We start from the raw sequence: 21,069 nt of genomic DNA on the forward strand, positions 1-21,069 counted from the left end.
TTTTTAGCGTCGTTTTTTGTCGTAGTTGGGTTTTAGTTTTTTTTACTTTTTATTTTTAGTTATAACATGTTATCTCTAGTTTAGTTACTTTTTACTAAAAGTCAGTAAATAATCATCATCATTTACTTTCGTGACAGTTTTCTACTTATGTATGAAAATTAAACTCAAGCTAAAAATCTTAATTCAACAATCGGGGGTTAGTCTCCACTGTGGTACAACGACTCTCTCAATTACCATCTCATTATCATTACTAACCTAAAATCAATTATTTTCCTAAATGTAATCCATAAATCTAGTCTTCTTCTAAATAAAGCAAAATAAATAACGTGCAAAATCAGTTTAGGAAATTAGACATTATATTCTACTATAATGTCTAAGCGCTGGACGCAGACCGCTGCCAATCGATCAACATGGAAAGCATTGGGGGAGGCCTATGTTCAGCAGTGGACGTCCTATGGCTGAAATGATGATGATGATAATGTCTAATTTCCTAAACTGATAATAAACTGACCTGTAAGTCTACGCTTTCCTTAAAGTTCGAAGGTCCTTCCACGTCGACGACGGTGTCGTACGCCGGCGGAGGGCCCGGCATGTCAGTCTGTACCTGCGAACGAATTACAATACAATAAGCTAGCTGTCATCAGTCCACCTTGTGGGTGGAAGTCCCACGCTACGTTTCCCGGTACGCGGAACCTTGCTGCCCCATTGGCCGTCAGTTCTGCGTACTATGTACCCTGCCTATGTTCAACAGTGGATGTCCTATGGCTGAGATGACGATGGAGTTAGCTGACCATAAGTAGCTGATAATATTATTAACCAAGAAGTAATTCCTAGGCAAATATATTTGTTACGTAATTCTAAAATTGGATTATAATACAGTCAGCGTCCAATACTCGTAGTTCGTGACACCCAAAATGGGCCAGTTGATAACACAACCTTATTTCAATTGTAACAAAGACGTGTTGCGTTTTTATTGGATTTATCTCAAACTATTTGACGCTGACTGTACGGACAAGATGTTTTGTTTAACTGTTCTAAGAGTAGGCGCACACCGTTGATTTTTCGTCGGCCGATAGTTTAGTCGGGCAGTTGATCAGTATGGGCATGTATGGGAGTGCGCACACTACGCCGATTCGATTTGGCCTATTCTTCACACAAATTAAAATCAGACACAACTATCGGCCAACTAAAAATCAACAGGAGAGATTGCTGAATGCTTTGCCAATTTTTCTTACGACTTTTCAAAATTAAAAATAATTTAACAAATGAATGTGGAGACCATTTTGTATTCTTCATGAATTTTATATTCTTCCTTCGGGAAAAGTAAATGTGCAATCAATTTGGCTAAGGTTTCCTTAATGTAAAGCTGTTAATATTCCCATGAGAAAAGAATATAAAGCATCAGCATTATGAAATTGAATTATTTTCTGTCTTATGGGTTCTAACGAGGTTATTTGTTTAAGAAATATATCTGCGATGTAACATTTAAGCAGCCATACAAATCAAAAATCCAGTCAATTACTCTGTGTTTCATTTGGGAATCGAATCCAGATTGTCTGAGCCAATTGAGTCGATTTCGAACCACGAGGCTTTAAATGTCTCATCATTTCAGCCAGTAAGACTTTAAGCCAAATATCCTAAATCAAATCAAATCATTTATTGCATTACATGTGTCGTTTGACAGTTGATACATGGTATGGTCTTAAGTATAATTATGTAGAACAAGTTATTTTGATCTTCTTCCTTAATTTTTTATTAAAAACACCCACTTCCAATACAATAAGTAAATTTTACCGTTAGTAAAGTGCAATCAGAAGCAAAACAAATATCGCTCAACCAATTCCACTCCTCAAAATCTCTACCTGTGAATAGAAACTAATTTCTCTGTGAAAACAATACCCGAGGGTAGCAGTCTAGCAGTGGACCTACAACAATAGCGCAAATGAGCCCCCAGGGGCACATGTGTGGAGAACTGATTACCAGGATTGGACCTCTTACTATGTAAAGTTACGTGGTTTTAATTGCTATATAAAATTATCACTACAAAGTATAATACGCATTGTTATTTATCATTAGCTGCGTAAAAGACGAAAGAGTCATAGTTTTCTTGAAAAAGACTGTTTATAATGAATCTTTCGGTCAGTTAGAAGTAGCAGTGTCACATAAAAGTGCCGTAAAACTTTTATGTTTTCATACAATAATGACTTGACTGAGACTCGTAACGCAGCGTAGCGTAGCGCGACGACTACGAATCGTAGCATGGTGACTACGACTCGTAGCGTATTGTAGCGTAGCGCGAAACTACGAATCGTAGAGCGGTGACTATGACTCGTAGCGTATTTAAGCGTAGCGCGACGACTACGTATCGTAGCGCGGTGACTACGACTCGTAGCGTATTGAAGCGTAGCGCGAGGACTACGAATCGTAGCGTATCGCGAGGACTGCGACTCGTAGCGAACTACACTCGAAGTGTAGCGTGGTGACTACGACTCGTAACTCACCGAACTCGTAGCGGGTCGCAACGACTTCGATTCGTAGCATTGCAAGAGCGCATGCCCGCAGTTTGCAAGGAGCTTTATTTTACGAATATTTTATTTATCACGTTTTCATCATATAAAAAGCATTTAAATTAATTTTCAATGTTTTGTTCCAGATGCTCAAACAACGCAGGCTCTTAGACCTCAACATTGAAACTGTTATGGTAAGTTACGACAAAATAACGCTCTATTTATTATGATATTTATACATTAGTTGTTGAATAAATAAAAGCATTTACAAATTCTGTGAGTATTCCTTCAAAATTAAGTTCGCTTAATTAGTCATGTTGTATTGTACCCCTATAATTTACAAAACATCCCCTTTCAAAATATAAATGGAATATTACTCATTTATTTTCATAAGAGTTAAAATTATGTTACTGACCCTATTTTGGTCTAATTTATCAATGAAGTTAGTGAAAATTTCTTGAAAACATACTTTTTGTCAAAAACATCCTTACGCCCGTATTCACAAACATTACTATGAGGTCTCACTGTGCGCGTGGATGCTCAGGGTTTACACGAACCAATCACAGAGCTTTATTCAACGTGCGTTTGATTTGCTGCTTCACTTAAAACGGGGCTATTCCCACCTCTCGTTCCCACCACTGCAACTCTCGTGTAGCCAGGATCTACAGCTTGACTGCCATAAAAACCCAACCAATGAAGGTCAAGGGAAAGTTAAACTGTCATTGGACCCTTCTTACTTCACTTAAGTAAGCATCGTTTGTGAATACGGGCGCTAGGTACACTCTGGCTGCCATTACCGAGGAAAATGGCGTTATTTTTAAACCTGCCCACTCGATCATGATGGATGACGAGACAACAATCGGAATCGGATATAGCGAGTTATTTGTGTGCCGAGTTAATGTTCCCAGTGTTCTTTGATAAACATCGCCGCAGCGAATGAAGGACAGCCAGCGCACTGCGTTCAAATATTACATAGAAAAATTAAGAGCTCTTTACTGTACTATTTGATTTGTCATAAAATTTCAGTATTTTGGTGAACTTGCAAGTTGGAATTATTAAACTACGAGACCTTAGATAGTCGACCGCATCAAAGAGAAATTCCATTTTTTTCAAAGTCGTGTCCAATGCTAGTACAATTTTATATTGCTCAGTAGGTACATTTAACGTAATCTAATCAACAATCTCGGATCTAAGACATCATTGTCAAAATATAAAATTCATCTTAATTGTAACTTAACGTTGAGATCACAAATTGGCTTCACATTAAGTACCCTAAAGGTATAATATAATAATACCTAGTATTCATATTTAGCGGTAGAAGAATCAGCAAAACCAACTCATACAAACGTCACACCTACGAGGAATATTATGAACATGCCTTATTGGAATTAAAAATTAATGCATCCATTCGTGACTGTGATTAAAAATGCACATACAGTTTTAATTCGTATTACGGTCATGATGGAAATATATTCCAATTTTAATTCGTAAAAGTTGATTTTAATACTTTGATTCCGCGAAATATCATTTCTTGAATTAAAACTGTCAAGAGTCATATCGAACTCAAATGTCAAATTAGTGACTCGACTCGAATTTAATATTAGAGTACCCGAAATAAAATACAGGCTTTGCCCATTAGTTACTGGTATAGCATTCTAGGACAATACATATTGTATATTAATTGGACTAATTTGAACTTACGAAACATCATAGCTTTTATATAGGACTTAGACTCATATCTATCACAATCTCTTTCAATACGTCAATCTGTATATGTGTATCACTGACTCATAAGTTCATAACTCAATGCAGTACTCAGTAATTATTAGTATAGCCGTAACGCGTAACGTAACCGTACCTACATTTATGTTAAAGTGATTAATTCTGAATCACAGTTTTAGGAAGCATTTTCTTTCATTTTTCTGGCTGTATTATTTGGGCTATGCTCGTGGTCTCAGAGACACGTCACCGCTGCCGATCATGCGTAATTACGTAACGCTAATGACTGCACCACGTGACTCGAGTATCGATATACAACCTAATTGTTTCCAAGAACAGCGCAGACGTCCGTCAGTTATAATGATATAATTACAATTATTAAATAATATTCTTCAACATGATATTTTATGAGGACTACTTAGATTTTTATGTTTTCAGATACTGTCATGTACAGTCTGCACATATTTGATGTACTTGAATTTGGTTATTCTTACCGTTAGTTAATAATTAAGTACTGGCAACTAGTGGTGACTGAGTTTGTTCCGGCGTTTCTTCTCAGCACTTGCCATATTTTTGTCTCGAAACGCTGATAGGGCCTAAAAGATAAGTAAGTAGACATGTAAAGTGCCCCATAAGGGCTACCTTTTTTTTCTATTTACTATATTTTGACGTTCATAAGTGCCACTTGTGGTTAAATTGAATAAATATTTTTGATTTTGATTTAAAAATAAACAAAATCGAACAGCAGATTTTTTTTCTTGCTGTATTAAAATAAGGTTAGCAGGACCCGTTTTTTTTGTTGACTTCTCTCAATTTACGCTTCAATCTACCGATTTGCACTGAGAAACCGGTAGTATACCTACCTAATCAATACCAAATCCAGGAGAAGTCTAGAGTCTAGATGCAAGCCCTAGGGCATTCTCGGTTTAACGAGCGAGGGCACGAAATAAACGGCATTTGCCGTAATTGGCGGTTGGGCCACGCTCGCGTGGACAATCGCTCACTCGACTATTTTCTAATGGATCGGATTTTCTAATTTTTCACTGGCTTAGTTGACTTGGAACTTGGAATTGGTATGCTGATTTAAGACTTCTTGACATGCAAACCCCTTTATTTTAACGGATCATTGTTTCAAGGTTGGATTATTTTTGGTGTTTTGGCTTTCTATTATTTCTGCCTTTTCTTAATTAGCTTTAACAAAGTCACAGCAGTTAATAAAAAAAAGGTACTGAGGCTGGGTTGCACCAACTTATTTTAACTTTGACAAACGTCAAATATCTGTCAAACTCCATACAAAAAACACCGGTTATCGTTAAAGTTACTGTTAAAGTTAGATGGTGCAACTCAGCCTTAGAATGATTATATTACGATTATTTAGATTATCTTATCTTATTCTCACTATAGAAGCATTACTTTTCTACTTCGTCTGTACAGACCTCTTTAACTCCCTCTAAAAATTTCCCTATGCAGGGTTACTCCGATAAACGTTATCCGAAGTTTCGAATGTTGCTATCCCTCTCACACAGAGCGAGATGCCAGCGCGAGCGACGGTGACAGATAGACCTAAAACTACGTAAACAGAGTTTCGGAGTAGCCCCTCAGAGTATAGCTAAGGCTTTTGACATAATGTAGTACCAGGCCTGTTCATCTCCGCGAGTTTGCATCGAAAACAAAACACACGCGACTATACCTCCTGAGATATTTAATCGACCAGGACAATCACGAGCGAGCATTAACGCACGCACGTGTATTCTTCACCCATTTGCATTCTAAAGACAATAAACTATGTATGTTAAAACAGTGGTGCAACTAATACTGTGCAGTATTTTAACTGCCTAAATATTAATAGAAACAAAATATAATTCATGCGTATTCATGTATTTCCTCCGCCATTTTCCGCAGTTTGGCACCTCACGTCACACATCATTTTATCGAAGTCAGCCCTATGGCTTCGGCGCAGTACCGATCACTGACGTTTGTCAACAAAATGGTGCTCGACTCTTGAGACAAGTTAAATTACACCATTTTGTTAACGACATTGAACATATTTTTTTTTAAATATCGTTTTTGAAAACCTTCTGTATGTAGTACTTATTATTATTCTGTGGTATAGCTAAGGCTTTTGACATAATGTAGTACTCCGTGTGCGCTGCGCCTATCAACGAGGGCATGATTGATCACCGAACACGGTTTTATCATTTGCCTGAAATTAACTGACAACACCAATTTACTGTTGACATCTATGGTGGCAATTTATAACAGATTTAGCGATACGGATCAAATAGGTAGAAAGCACTTATAAAAATAAGTAACATGTTGACAATATTTCGACAACAGATGGCGGTATGCGTTTTTATTTAGCGGCATATCATTTTAGCTTGCTGTATGAGGGCTGATTTTTTAATCTCCGGATAGCTTGTAACTGAAGAATATGTTAGGCATATTGACAGTTTCAGTATGGGGAATATGTCAAAATGACAAGTTTGTTCTTCAGTTAAAAGCTATCCGACGATTGAAAAATAAGCCCTTAATATGTTAAAGGCATAGTATTAAACTTATTATTGCTTGATCACATCACTTGATTAGCATGTTATCCTGATTGGGCAGAGAACTATTTCAATATCCTTAGGTAACGTAGGTACATACCTAATTCATATAAGTATAATATGCCGACTGAAATAAATAGATAATCATAATATTCAAACACATTCTTTCCATACATTTGGACACGATTTTCATTTTTTCTCAGCCTAGTATAAACTAAGTAGAGATAAAACAGTACGCCAAGTAAACATTTATATGAAATGTCATTAGTATCCCTTTCGAAATACATATTTGCCACTAGTCGTATAAAAATTAAACAAATTAAACACCGCGTCCCTATAGGCCGTAACTGGCAACACTACAGTAAAATAAAGGGATTAAACAAGAACCGCGAAAAAGCCATTTCGGTAAGCACATTCAGTTTAAATGGCATCAAGTTAAAATGCTTTCGTTGTGTTGAAGGCTGCGTCTGTTTGGGTACTTGACAGCTTAATGGCTCCATTTAAAACTGCGCTTCAAACTACCCTCGGTTTGAGCTAGTTTAAATAAAGACACAAAACAAATTCGAAATCACAGCGCTGAAAAAGCTTGACGTCTAGGCGTCTGTTAGGCCGGTAGAACGAATCTGGTATTTTTATGAGTCTACGTTAGCCTATTGAAGGTTTTTTAGGTAAAGTTGGTGCTTACACATATAAAAACGTTGAATTTTTAAAAATATAAATAGACTTATGCCCGTTTTCACCGTCAATCCCTAATTTTAAGTGACACCCACTAACAATTAGGGATTTATAGTGAAAACGGGCATTAATTTTAAATCATCTAATCTTAATTAATAAAAACAAAAGACAGCTACCTTTATATGCCTCGTGTTGCTATTGAAACGAGCACATTTACTTACTTAATTATCGAACCACTAAACGGATTATGTTCACGCAGAAACAAAATGTTTTATTTTACGCGTCGAGAACCAAACCAGCTACTTATGGGAAGCCTTCTCACACAACAATCAAATCGGAAGTGTGTCTAGCTCTGGGACCGAATGTCTGTGTTTCATTATGCAATAGATTTTAGTGGGTTAGTTTAATTCGCGTTCGGTCAAACTAACTCTCGGCGGTTCGCGGTACTTCCCCGTTAGGTGTTTATTTGCTAAATAGCGCCAGAAAACCTAGGGTTGGCGATTACAATTCCTGTATTCTACGTGTATGAAATAATAATTTGTGCTGAACACTGCTCGTTAGTTCGTTTCAGCCAAATGACGTCTGCTGGACAAAGGACTCCCCCAAGGTTTTCCACAATGCATGGTCCGGCGCTGCCCGCATCCAGGCTCTTCCCGTGACTACACTACTACAGTAGTACAGTACTAGTCCACTGTTTTGTACTGTGTATAATATTATAGTGAGGGACAGACACAAAGAACAAATGATGAACATTATTTTGGTGATTCGCTCATTCTTAAAATAAGTTTCTAGCCCTCCACGTACCGTTAACGTACGTTACAATAACATCAGTCAATTTTGTCCTAATATCACTAGTGAATACGAGGTTCTTCGGTTCGAGGTTCAGAAGAAACTTCTTCTACTCAGACTTCAGCTGACCATACCTCGTAGAAACTAATGCTTTTTTTACATGACAATGCATTAATTATGATCCAATAACAATTATCTATGGTATAGTTTAGTGTTAGGCGACAACCCTACCTGCGAGACCGCAGCGAGGCCTCCTGCCGGCCGCTTGTCCGCGAACTAGTTTATTGTCTATTCATTTGGCAAATGCCTATTCAAACTACAACACTTAACCCATCACAAAAGCTTAAAATAAATACTAGGACTTCTGTTTGGCCTAAAGCAGTGGTTCCTAACCTGGGGGTAATTACCCCCGCAGGGTAAAACGGAAATTCTAGAGGGGTAACACGGGATGGCACGAAAAAGTATTAAAATAGCAATAAACAAAATAATAGTACGTTATAGTCCGCGCCAAACTTATTTAGCAAAAAATTGCGTGGTGGGGGTAAAGGCCGTCGTAAAATGTATCGTATGCCTTCGGTTACAGAGTACATTTTACGATGGGCAAATTTACTCCCACCACGAAATTCTTAGATTCTGTAGAGCCGCTGGAGACCGCCGAGATTTTTGTGGTTTTAATTATTTTAAATTAGCTAGGGGTAAACTCAATTATCATACTTGTTCACAGGGGTAGTGACATTGAAAAGGTTAGGAACCACTGGGCTAAAGGTTAACTAACTGGTTGAAAATGCCACACGATGCAATAAAGAAAGAAAAATACCCCATTGATAATTTGTTTCTTCATCCAATGTCAACATTTCACAGACATTAAAAGTCCAGCGTGAGACGTCCACCCACTAGGTGGACCGACGACATCGTAAAGGTAGTACCAACGCTACCAACCGGGCAACATGGAAAGCATTGGGGGAGGCCTTCGTTCCGCAGTGGACGTCCTATGGCTGAGATGATGATGATGAAAATTCCATATTTCCTCACATTGTAACAAAACTATCGTAAACTTTGTGTATAACAAACCTTTATTATAAATGTCAGAATGTAAATTTATTTAAACATAGATATTATACGTAATATAACCGTGCAAGCGCTGATTCAATTGCAATTACTCTTTAATTTTAAAAACCAACGTAAGCATCTTGAATATCCTACAGCATATACATAGGTACAGCTTTTATATGAAGCTCAAACTACGGTATTTGGTTAAAAATGTAAAGGACTAAAAGCACTTTTGCTCGGCTTAAGACAGGATTTTAAACTATAGAAAAATATAACTACTCGTATAATATCTAGTGCAAAAGATCCTTCATTATTTTTGTATCAAAGATATTCTGTCTTTTACCGAAAAGTAACCTACCTATTTGTATACCTAATTAATTATTGAATATCTTGATAGGTAATATTTTTTGTTATTTCAAGTGTAAGTTATCTTAAAATATATGAAACATTGCTTAAAAATACGTGATAAAATAAATCACAGAAGAACAATATTTGTTGAAGTGAATATTAGTTACCAAATTAGTTGTTACCTACGAACAGTTTTCAATGACCCCATATTTTAAAGACCAGTAAGCATTTATTTTTATTTTTAGTACATATCCTTAAAAATACGTCATGACTGGTGCGGACAGCCTAGTACTTTGTCGTTACGCTCCGTCCATTAAGTTTTCATGTCTAGACACGTTCTAACATCTGCCGCAAATTTCCAGGGAAAATGTGCCCGAGCAATTTAGGACGGGAACGGGAAACTTAAAAATAAAAACTGATCGTTTATTTAATGAGCGCTGACAAATTGTATATCTTGCTTGAGCGCCATGTATTGAAGTAAGCGCCAATATAAATCGTCAAATTTAAAGTTAAGTTTACTTAAATCACTTAATTAATACGTACGTAGGCAGCGCTGTGTCGATGCTATTCAGCTTTATGTTTTAGAAAACTTGTCAGTTTCTAATAAAACTAGCTATACCAGATAACTTAGCTTAACTTCTGATGTAGTCAATAGTTAAGTATAAAAGTTAAAACCTAAAGTAGATCAGAAAAATCCTAATGGCATTGATTTATTACGAAGTGCGCAGTAATACTACTTAATTGCTAATTATATTTTCATCTACACTACATACTACTACGAATTATAATAATAATATAATAATAATAACATCCTTGAACATTTTACACTGCGCCTCTAGTCCCAAACTAAGCAAAGCTTGTACTATGGGTACTAGACGACGGATATAAACATACTTAAATACTTTTTTTTTTTGTAAATACATACATATTATACATAGAAAACACCCAGACCCGTCACAGAAATTAAAATTCATCATTTCAATTTCTGCCCGGCCGGGAATCGAACCCGGGACCTCTCGGCATAGTAGTCCGTTCTGAACCACTACACCAAACGGCCGACAAATATTAATTAAAAATCAAATTATAGTTAGTTAGTTAGATTTTAAGTTACTTCCACCTATTTTAATAACACAAAAACCCAAGTTCAGAGTCGGCGATCACACTGTTACATTAGGTAAGTAGGTACACTACTTTTAATTAATTTCATCCATCTATCATCTAATTACGTAACTCCAAATTAAGCGGGGCTTGTATGTGACTAGCAACTAAATATCACTTAAGGCACTGTATCATCATGACATGTAGATGACACAAAATCAAATCAAATTTCAAATAGCTCAAGCTTAAATTTAGGTTACACAAATTACAACTTTGCATACGATTTTGGATAACTTCAGTAGATTTCCCAAGTCGACCGACCATAACTTATTTATCAAGTTCAACAAAACAGTATTATTTATTCATTAAATCTACACATACTTCAGAACCTACTCAGATTCATGGTATAAGTTTTTATGACTTGCTATAACTTGCACAGACGACAAATTAAGTTAGATCTTATGAGGTTCTAATAGATGCGATTTTAGAATGTATAGTTTCATGAACTAGTATCATGGAAACGTATACATTATTTATACTTGTAGGTAACTAGGTTCAACCTAGACAAAATCTACAAAGCTTAATTAACAGTTAAAATTCAACTTTGTGCAGCTTACAATTTGAAATTACATTATAAAGCTTACTGTACAATATCTACGTTGTGTTTCTATTCTTCTATCCATTTCAGTCGGTTCTTTATTTGATATCTTTAATTAGGTCAATACTAGATCCTATCGTTGTAATTATTTAAACAATTTGCTCTACGCACTTACCATCAACATCATTTCAACCACAGGAGTTCTCTGCTGAACATGGGCCTCCCCCAATGATTTCCATATTGGCCGTTTGGAGGCGGCCTGCATCCTGCACCTGCAGCCTTTACAAGGTCTCAAACTCTCAATCTTCGTCATATTTTTATGATAGGCAATTGTTTTCGCCAGAAAAATCAGTCGGATCTATTCTATCACTAATTCATTCAAATTCTCACACAGTACTTTGTCATTACCGCGCGTCCATTACGTTTTCATGGCACACTCCGCACAAGATTTCCCAGGCCAACAATAATAATTTGTGCTCATCCCACTCCCTCGGCGCCGGTCATTTGTCGGGCAACTGATAAAAATCGCATTAGATGTAATTGCTTCGTAGCTCAGCCGGTTGTATTCAATTGATCGGATTTTAGTCGAGTGCAAAAATTGCAAGCGAGCTTTAAGTAACCGAGTTCTGTTGTTGGAATAGTGATGTGGTTGAGTATTGTTAGCGGAATAGAGACGTTTGGTCTGGTCAGTCGATGGTCAGTTTGTAATAGAGATGTTATGAAACTGTAAGATGAGGAGAATACGTGATACTCGGAGTTTTGCAATTATTTATCATAAATTGTACTTAAATCTTTAAAGAATACAACTTTATGGCGTCGACATAATTTTTTATCGGTCAGCAAAGAATCGATTAAATCGGCTACCTAACTCAACTTTTGAGTCGCGTTTTCTATTAATGCTTCACGTAATAAATTATACGTACACGTACGTAATAACGTATTATGCAACGAATATCTTGAACTTCCTTTATTTTCCTTGATCTAACTTTCCTTGATAACTAGTAGATCTTCCGAGTTGTCCCACGTCCCACATAAGTGGTTCGCTACCAGTCAGCAATATCGTTAAGTGGCGGCCAATCGCAGCCCCGTCGGCCCGATGCCAAACAAATGGGTCACGTGCGCCAGTGACTGGCATATGGCATGCTTGATGCACGCAATTCTGCACGCACCATATCTTGGCCCTACCATTGGAACAGTCTTATTGTGAGAAAACTTCCATGTCATATTTGCATAGATGGGCAAAAAAATTGAAATTGTTATGGCCCTTACGACATACCGAAAAAAATATTATAGCCCCAAGGCTTCAAAGTTTGGAGACCGCTCCGTAGAGTCTAGGGCCTAGACAAAGTAAAGTCATGCTGTTTGTTTCCTTAATAAAGAAAAATAAAATAAAATACTCTTACAGTTTATACTCTTATACTTTAAAGTTTTCGTTCCTAAATCGCTTCGATCCGGCTTTGTTTTTGTAGTTACTTCGCTACGTTTCGATTTCGAAAGTCACATGTTACTTTGTCTAGAAGGCCTGAACAGAAATTTGTGACATAAATATGAATAGCTTATTAAGCTAGATAATTACGAGATCTCATCGTTTAAAAGGCGGACAAATCCTCATTACATACTACACTAACTACATTTAGTACGTACGAGTTAACTGTAACTGTATGGTTTACTTAATTTGAAATTATTTTAGGTGACTTTTCGCTGTCTTTTGAGCAATCCATTTTAAGTAGATACGTATTATTTTAAAAACTTTCCAAGAACTGTTTTTTACTTACGTCATAAGGCCACAAAGCTAACACACTGCGGTATACCTGCGTAGGTCGGTTGCCGCGTTTGACATGATGGCTTTTATAGCCCACTCACTAAACAAGCAATTAAGTGCAATTAGTCTATAAAAAACTCTGACGCTTTCCTGAAAAGCTTAATAATAACATACGCTACAATTAGCTTGTGTAAGGTAAACGTAGGCAGTTCAAATATGGTCGTATTTATTAACAAACAAATTATACTCGTATCTGGGATCTGTCAAGGTAAACCAAGTAAGTAAATATAAGTTCAGAAATACTACTTGCAGTGTTTTCATGTATAACAAGCCATATTAGTTCGTATTGTTTTTCTAGAAAAAGCACTTGCTCGTATGACATCAAGGTTATATAATTAATCACCTAGACTGGGTCGCACTATCTTACTTTAAAAACAACAAATGTCTGTCAAACTCCCTAATACATCGGTTAAGGTTATAGTCACGGTTAAAATAAGTTGGTGAAACTTAGCCTTATATGTTATAGTACAATATGAGTTTACGGTTACGGTTACAGTTAAGAGTACACAGTACCGAGCTTGGTGTGAAAAGAAAATTCAGCCACGTGACTGCTACGAAACTTCGTAGCAGACTTCTCGTAGCGTATAAATAACTTTCTATGAATCCGTAGCGGGATTTTTCGTAGCTTTATGGAAAATATTATGAGACTTACATTTTTGGTACATGCGTTATTTATTTCATTGTCGTGACATTATTTATTAATAAAATAACTTTTATACTTATTCATTTCTCGTTTATCAGGAAAAGTCGAATAAATAATTACCCATCACAATAGGCAATTCGTAAAGTAAATGGTGCGAGACTTTATTCCTACAATGATACGATAGCCGAAGCATATTAAGCCTCGGACGACAAAGCATTACGAGTGAATAATAAATCACAAATCGATTTCCTTATTCGAATGTTGTGAACGAAATAATCGAATGCTTTATTTATTCCGAATTGCCGCGTAACTCGCGGGAGGAAATTCTGTTTGCATTCAATCTTGCGGGAAAACATGATTTCGTAGTCGCAAGAAGTTTCACGTCAATTGCGACGTAAAACCACGCGTAGCAATGAGTATGTACCCGCTAACATATTATTATGTACTCTCTAAATTGACAGTTTATGTTGACGCGGATTAAGGTGTAGAACAGTCATACTCGAATCTAACGCCCTTATTCACAAACATTACTATGAGGTCTCACAGTGCGCGTGGACGCACAGGGTGACACACGAACCAATCACAGAGCTCTATTCAACGCTGTGCGTTCGATTTGCATCGTTTGTGAATACGTACGTAATAGGTGCTTAAATTTACGAAGTTAAGAAATAATCGTCTCTGTGGTCTAGTGGTAAAACCACCTGCTTCAGAAGCAGAGGTCCCGGGTTCGATTCCCTGTGGGGGCAGATTTTTCTGTTCGGTTTGGTTGGTGGTAGGGCTTGTTCTAAGTCCGCCTGGCTAGCTACCACCATCTTACCTAAGTCTGTCGCCATAATAACAATGTTAACAGCATTGTTGATTGTAGTGTTCCGGCAGTTAGAGGTAAGATAGCCAGTTCCTCTGTGGTTGAGGATTCCGGGTGAAGCTCGCTTCCACCTTCGGTATGATCATCACTTACCATCAGGTGAGATACATGCCAAGAGCTTCCTCGTTGTGAATAAAAAAAAAAGAAATAATGTCTTACACTACGAGTAAGACCTCTGTACTGATGAGGTTTTAGAAATTTTTATTATGACGTCAGGTTACCCAAGAGAACTTTATCCAAATTCTAAACAGAAACATATGGTGCGGTTCCACTAACCGCTTCATAGCTTCAGTACGAGACACGATAGAATAGTTCATGCTATGGCAAGTTCCATCGAGTTCAGTGCGAGATACCATAGGTAGAGTCAGTCATAGTAGAGTTTAGTAGACTATCACGCAGCTCGGGCCGAATAACAAATTTCCCAGGGGAATGGTAAACCATGGTTCCACCATCTGCATCATAGTTGAAGCCACGACAGCCGAACGGTGAAGGGGTCAGACTGGCCGACTCGTGACTATTATGGTGAGCTCACTCGTGACACAAGCATATTTAGCTTAGTTCATGTTATGGCAAAGTTCCATCGAGTTCAGTGCGAGATGCCATAGGTAGATACAGTCGTAGTAGGCTATCACGCAGCTCGGGCCGAATAACAAATGTCCTAAGGGAGCTATAAACCGCAACATGAACTTGATCACGAATAAAAAACGGTCAAGCACCATTGTACGGGGACGACATGGGATCCGTATTCATTATTTTTTTGTTCAATTATTATTGATTCGTCAATCGATCAACATGGAAATCATTGGGGGAGGCCTATGTTCTGCAGTGGATGTCCTATGGCTGAAATGATGATGGTGATGATGATTATTCATTCGTAATCTACAGCTAACATAGAAGTGAATTGTGCGTATGCTGATGCTGCCATTAAGGGCTCGACTGTTTCAACTAATTTATTTTTCCATACTTTTTCAAAACTTGTGACAGCAGAACCAAATAAAAGATACCTAAAATTAGCTACCTGTTAATTTAATCAACATTAAAATATGAAAATAAAAATTACGTGAAAGCTAATGTAATTGTATTGCCTTTTGGAAAATCGTTTTGAAATGTTTCTATTTATAGCATTCTATTATAACCAATGACCACAACCATCTAAGCAGAACGCCATTCGATAACCAATACAATTATCTAACGACCAATCAACTCCTCTCATCAAATTAGTAATACACGTGCATGTACAGACGACGGAATGTCAAGCTAAATACAATATCATCTGCATTTGTAATAGAGGCTATACAGGGTGTCTTGATAAAGTGCACATAATAAAATAGGTGAAACTAGACCTATTTTTATCGACGAGAAAAAGGTCTAGTTTCACCTATTTTCATATGTGCACTTTATCAAGACTTATACTGTATTAATATTAAAGCTGAAGAGTTTATTTGATTGAACGCGCTAATCTCCAACTACTGGTCCAATTTGAAAAAAAACTTGTGTTGGTTCAATTGTCGAGGAAGGCTTTATAATAACATCACCCTAAAGCCAATAGGGAGCAGTAAAGAACAATGTTGCAAAAACGGGAAATATTATTCAAACTATTTTCATTATTTTCACGCGTGCGAAGTCGCGGGCACAGCTAGTACCTAATGTGTATTCTATGCTGTCATCTGTACAGCTTTGTCCAGTGGATTTTTTATATATTTGGAATTTAGCCACGGATCCCTAAAAATACTGTAAAGTCGGTCCACAGTGTTACGAAAGGTCGCCAACCATTTCGAGTAATGTCCTTGATGTTTATTTAAGGCTTTCTTTAAACATAGGACTACAGTTAACTGCTAACCTAATAGAATTGTTTGATCCAATTTTATAGTCGTCTATTTAGAACAAAGTACTATATAAACCAACTTCATAAATAAAGATTTTCAATCCGGTTTTTTGTCATTTATTATCTGTCTTGAAAGGTTAATTTTTGTCTCGTAAGATTTATAGTAGTTAACTTTATAAATCGCAATAACTGAAAAAAAATACCCAAGTAAACGAAATTGTGTCTCTAATAGAAAGTAAGAAATAAATAAGTTTTAACTAAATTAACTGACTCCAAACTTAACTACTTCACTAACAAGAAGATATGTGCGTTATTTAAGTATTAGGACAAATTATTGATACTTTTGGAGTCAGTACCGACAAATGTACGTTTCTTAACCTTGGCACACAACGTAGGTAGATCCAGCCACTTTTTCGACAGAAACCTGCTGCTCCAACGTCAGTTTCAGTTTATTCACGAACGTTTCTGATTGTATTTCGAGGTGTAGGGCGGCAATTGGCAGGGCGGAACCATCCCGGGGCGGAAGTGCCGCCGCAAAACGTGTTAGTCGAGCCGCTGCTCTACGTTGTAACCTGTTGACTGTGTATATCGCATTTACAGCTGTGACATAGTATAATAATGCGAATTGGTAATGTAATCGTATGGATAAACTAATATTTGGGTACTCAGTAAGCCACTTTTTCGACAGTAATCAGCCCACTGCCGCTTCAAGGTCGATTTCAGTTTATTCAAAAGCATTTCTGATTGTATTCCGAGGTGTAGGGCGGCAATTGCCAGGGCGGAACTATCCCGGGGCGGAAGTGCCGCCGCAAAACGTGTTAGTCGAGCCGCGGCTCTACATAACCTGTTGACTGCATACTTATATCGCATTTACAGCTGTGGCGGATTGGTAATGTAATTGTATGGATAAAATCAATGTTTGGGAAGCTTTAGTAAATATAAATACACCATTCTTATTCAAAATAAATGGATTGTAAGTATTTCCTATTTTCACTTGGAATTTTGTCTGAGATTTTATATCGTATTTTTCTTGTATTCAATCGATTTTAAATGCTCCCTGAAGGCTTTTTATAGGCCTGTATACCTATTCTAAATAAAATAAAATGAAAAATGTATTTTTTATTTTATTTTTACTTCTTGATGACCGCATCTATTTGTTTCAAACAAACTGTCCTCTTCCGAGTTTTAGATTTTTTATGATAAGATCGGCTAGATTCTTCTAATTGAATATTTTGTTTTGTTTTTCCGAATGTTCTTTAGAGAACCATCAAAACCAGCAGACTTGGTGCAATCAATAAACCGACAAACTTGCCTATTTTGCATTTTAAAACTGTCGCTGCAATCCCTCGCCTGTAACCGCATTACCACGCCGCGGCCCTAGTGTAATCGAGTTTCTATCTTTAGAGAAAAATAAATAAACTCTCGCAGCGCTATCTTCCGATTTATAAGTGTTTTAAAAAATACGTGCATACCTATTAAGACCAAATTGTTGGAGATTGTAATTATTGACAACGAAAAGTCCAAATTATGTAAAGACAAGTGTGAATGTACACACAATAAATATTGAAGTTAAATCAATTAAGACTTCATCTATCTTGTCAGAATACGATCCTCTGTATATATCAGGATGTTAGATTAGATATCTGTTAGACTAACAATTTTATGGTTTAGCAGTAGCAGGTCTCGAATAAAGATATCTGACAGATAAGGTGACCACCGAAACCTTTATTTAAACGCATAAGTAGCGTTATATCAAATATGTAGAAACTTCTGAAATTGATCCAAAATATTTTATCTAACCAACCAATCACTGCCTTGATAAATTCGACTTGAATTTGAATCATATTTTAAATGCCTATATTGACGAAATATAAAATGGTTAATTAAATTTAGCACAAATTAGTGGACTATTCAGTGCATAAACAACTCCACATCGAGCGATCTGTAAACCATTCGATGTGGGTAACCAAATTTTAATATGTCAATATTAAACGCCCGTAAATGGTACGAGTACATAATCATATTATTTCATCGCCGATATTCGGGTCAACCGTAATTTTCGTATTTTGTTTGTATGTTGCGTTTTCATACAAAAAGAGGTAAAACAATTTTGATGAACACTAACAATTTGAATCTACTCTAGTTGAGACGGTTGACACGCAAGTAGGGCTACCATCCGATCCAGTTTTACCGAACAGGTCCTGATTTACTGTCGTAATTAGTGTGCCCTTTAGTCTAAAGCTTTCCTTTGTGTGGGCCTAATAGTAGGCAAATGTCTCACATGCTACAATCACAAGAAAGTAGGTTACAACTAAGTGAAATCAAATGAAATCGTCAATTTCTCTACATTTCTAGGTCCTCCTTCAACACACACCTACCACTGTTCCGTAAGACTCTAAGTTAATGCTATAGGCTAGTTTCCTAAAAAAATTTTTTTAGTCCGTTATGTTTAATATCAAAAAATATTGGACACATATATTTTTATTTGTCAATTTAACAAATAATTACATAGTTATGGTGCGTTGGAGTTCCGCACGACGTCACAACGTGCGGCACTTTTATGCACGCATTGACGTCACGGGCCTCTTCTTATGAACTTTGGCGCGCTTTATCTCTTTAAATTTTCATTAGTTTGAAAAAGTGAAAAATACGTGTAGAGTATTTTTTAATAAGTTAACTGACGGACTAATAAAAACTCTTGCTTTTTGACCCAGGAAACATCCCTATTGTGACCAAGCGCGCAGCGGCCATTAATTTTTGTTCTGTTTTAAATCAAAATACTTCCAACTACCGTGGAAAACAAAAAATCCCGAGTAAATTGTCTATTCACCACATGATCCTAACTGTAACTATTGTCACTTTTCTAAATTGACAGAACTTTTAACCTTGTGACTATACCTAAATTCTTTAGAAATTTCCTTATATGTAAACAAACACTTCTGCACACAATTACACCATAATCACTTACGTGTTCATAATATCATACACATTATTTCACAAGCCCATGAAACCAACTTTATTCTCACGATTATACAAGTTTGTAATCAATCTTTAAACAAATTATTTTAGCAAAATATGTGGACGATGAAAATTTGTGAGACTTGTCAAATTGACTTGAAGTTTAAAATTATTTGTTATCTCCATGTTGTCTCTGACACATCAGTGTTGTAACCTGTAAGTCATAGACAATAGTCGGTAAATTTAATCGATTTTATTTCAATTATTCAATCATTTTTATTACTGATTGCATTTAAATAGATTTAAATAGGATCTTAATCAACAATGTATTTTTTCTTCATTGAATGTACTACTAATTATTTAATGCATTGCTTTATAAAGTATTATAAATTCTTTCTATAGGTACGTAAGTACTACAATAATTTCAATCCGCGATTAACGAGAGGTTTTGTCGCCTCACTAGGGCACAGATTAAAAATGTTTTAATGTCAGTTGGCCATATTTGTTTACATACAGGGTGTTGATTTCAATACCCGCCATATTTAGGGAGTTGATTAAGTAGCTTATTCTGATCACGAATCAGCAAAAAAACTGACTTCAAATTTTTTTTAAATTATATTTTAAATATCTACGATTTCCATAATCGACCACTACAGTGCAGAATAGTCCCCCAACGCAAACGGCGCGCGGCGCTCACCCGGTGACCCGGGCAAGCGCTGCGCCCCCCGTCCCGCGCCCCACTACCCGCGCTCGCCCATGAGTCAGTCAACTATCAGCCACAATCAGCTGTGAGTTCAACGACGACTACTGGACGGAGCTTAATCCAAATCTACCCTAAAAATGTAATGAGTAAATTAGTTACTTACACCTTATCACGTTACGAGTTTATTTTTTGCTCTAAAAACTAATTAATTAAGCCTAGGTCTTTAATAAAAAAACCTTTTACACGAATTTGCTTCCTTCCGCAAAATAAAAAATTTTACAAAACCTACATTTTTTTTTAAATTTAAACCATGCTTTTATGTGTGTGATAAGCTTGTACCTAGTTACTTATCATTCAAAAGTACTGTAAACAGATGACAATAATGCTCTTTCATACAGGTTCGTTATTCCTTACATTTCTAGCTCTCTACCTTAATAACTTTTACGTATTTACGATAGTAATTATTAAAATAAAACTTAACTTACCGCAAACTGAACACCTAGAAATAACACACTGGCAAACTCTTGTTCCTTCACTTTCGATAGGAGATAAGACAAGATTTTGTTTTTAAACTCGATTGATTTCAGTATCTAAACAAAATTTCTATCATTTAGCACTTCTTTCATTTAAATACAATACCGCCGCACGGATATCGGGCTCGCACTGAAACAATACATACTTCGCTCATCTTCGTGTTTCGGGCGTCATCGGCGCTCAATCGTGGATCACCGATTTTCTCCATTCATCAGTCCGATTTTGCTTCCCACGCCGAGAGGCTGCGCGCACGCTCCGCGAAATCTAGCTCGTATTTAGAATTCCTAGTACTCAATCGCTATTTCTTTATTTCTTGCCTTGTAACATCAACTTTTCTCTTCCTCTCTGCTTGATAAATGTTTTCTAGTACATAAACTTCTTACTACCGT

The 21,069-nt window shown here is 36.6% G+C and overlaps 2 protein-coding genes across 6 annotated transcripts in view; one reads left to right on the forward strand and one right to left on the reverse strand.

The window, feature by feature from the left end:
- Positions 1–21,069, forward strand: part of FDL (fused lobes) — a 110,125-nt gene that overhangs the window by 39,485 nt on the left and 49,571 nt on the right. For both annotated transcript variants that reach the window (XM_028311115.1, XM_028311114.1), the window contains exon 3: positions 2,654–2,701. The gene's annotated coding sequence lies outside the window, so the exon portion shown is untranslated. The remainder of the gene's footprint in view (positions 1–2,653; positions 2,702–21,069) is intronic.
- The window catches only part of LOC114357501 (uncharacterized), a 56,665-nt gene that overhangs the window by 1,273 nt on the left and 34,323 nt on the right, over positions 1–21,069 (reverse strand). For all 4 annotated transcript variants that reach the window (XM_028311120.1, XM_028311117.1, XM_028311116.1 and 1 more), the window contains exon 4: positions 512–604. In XM_028311120.1, coding sequence (XP_028166921.1) covers positions 512–604 — 93 coding nt within the window. The remainder of the gene's footprint in view (positions 1–511; positions 605–21,069) is intronic.

The sequence above is a fragment of the Ostrinia furnacalis genome, unplaced genomic scaffold, assembly GCF_004193835.3.
Source record: "Ostrinia furnacalis isolate ACB-3 unplaced genomic scaffold, ASM419383v2 OfSCF3206, whole genome shotgun sequence".
NCBI classification, from domain to species: Eukaryota; Metazoa; Arthropoda; class Insecta; order Lepidoptera; family Crambidae; genus Ostrinia; species Ostrinia furnacalis.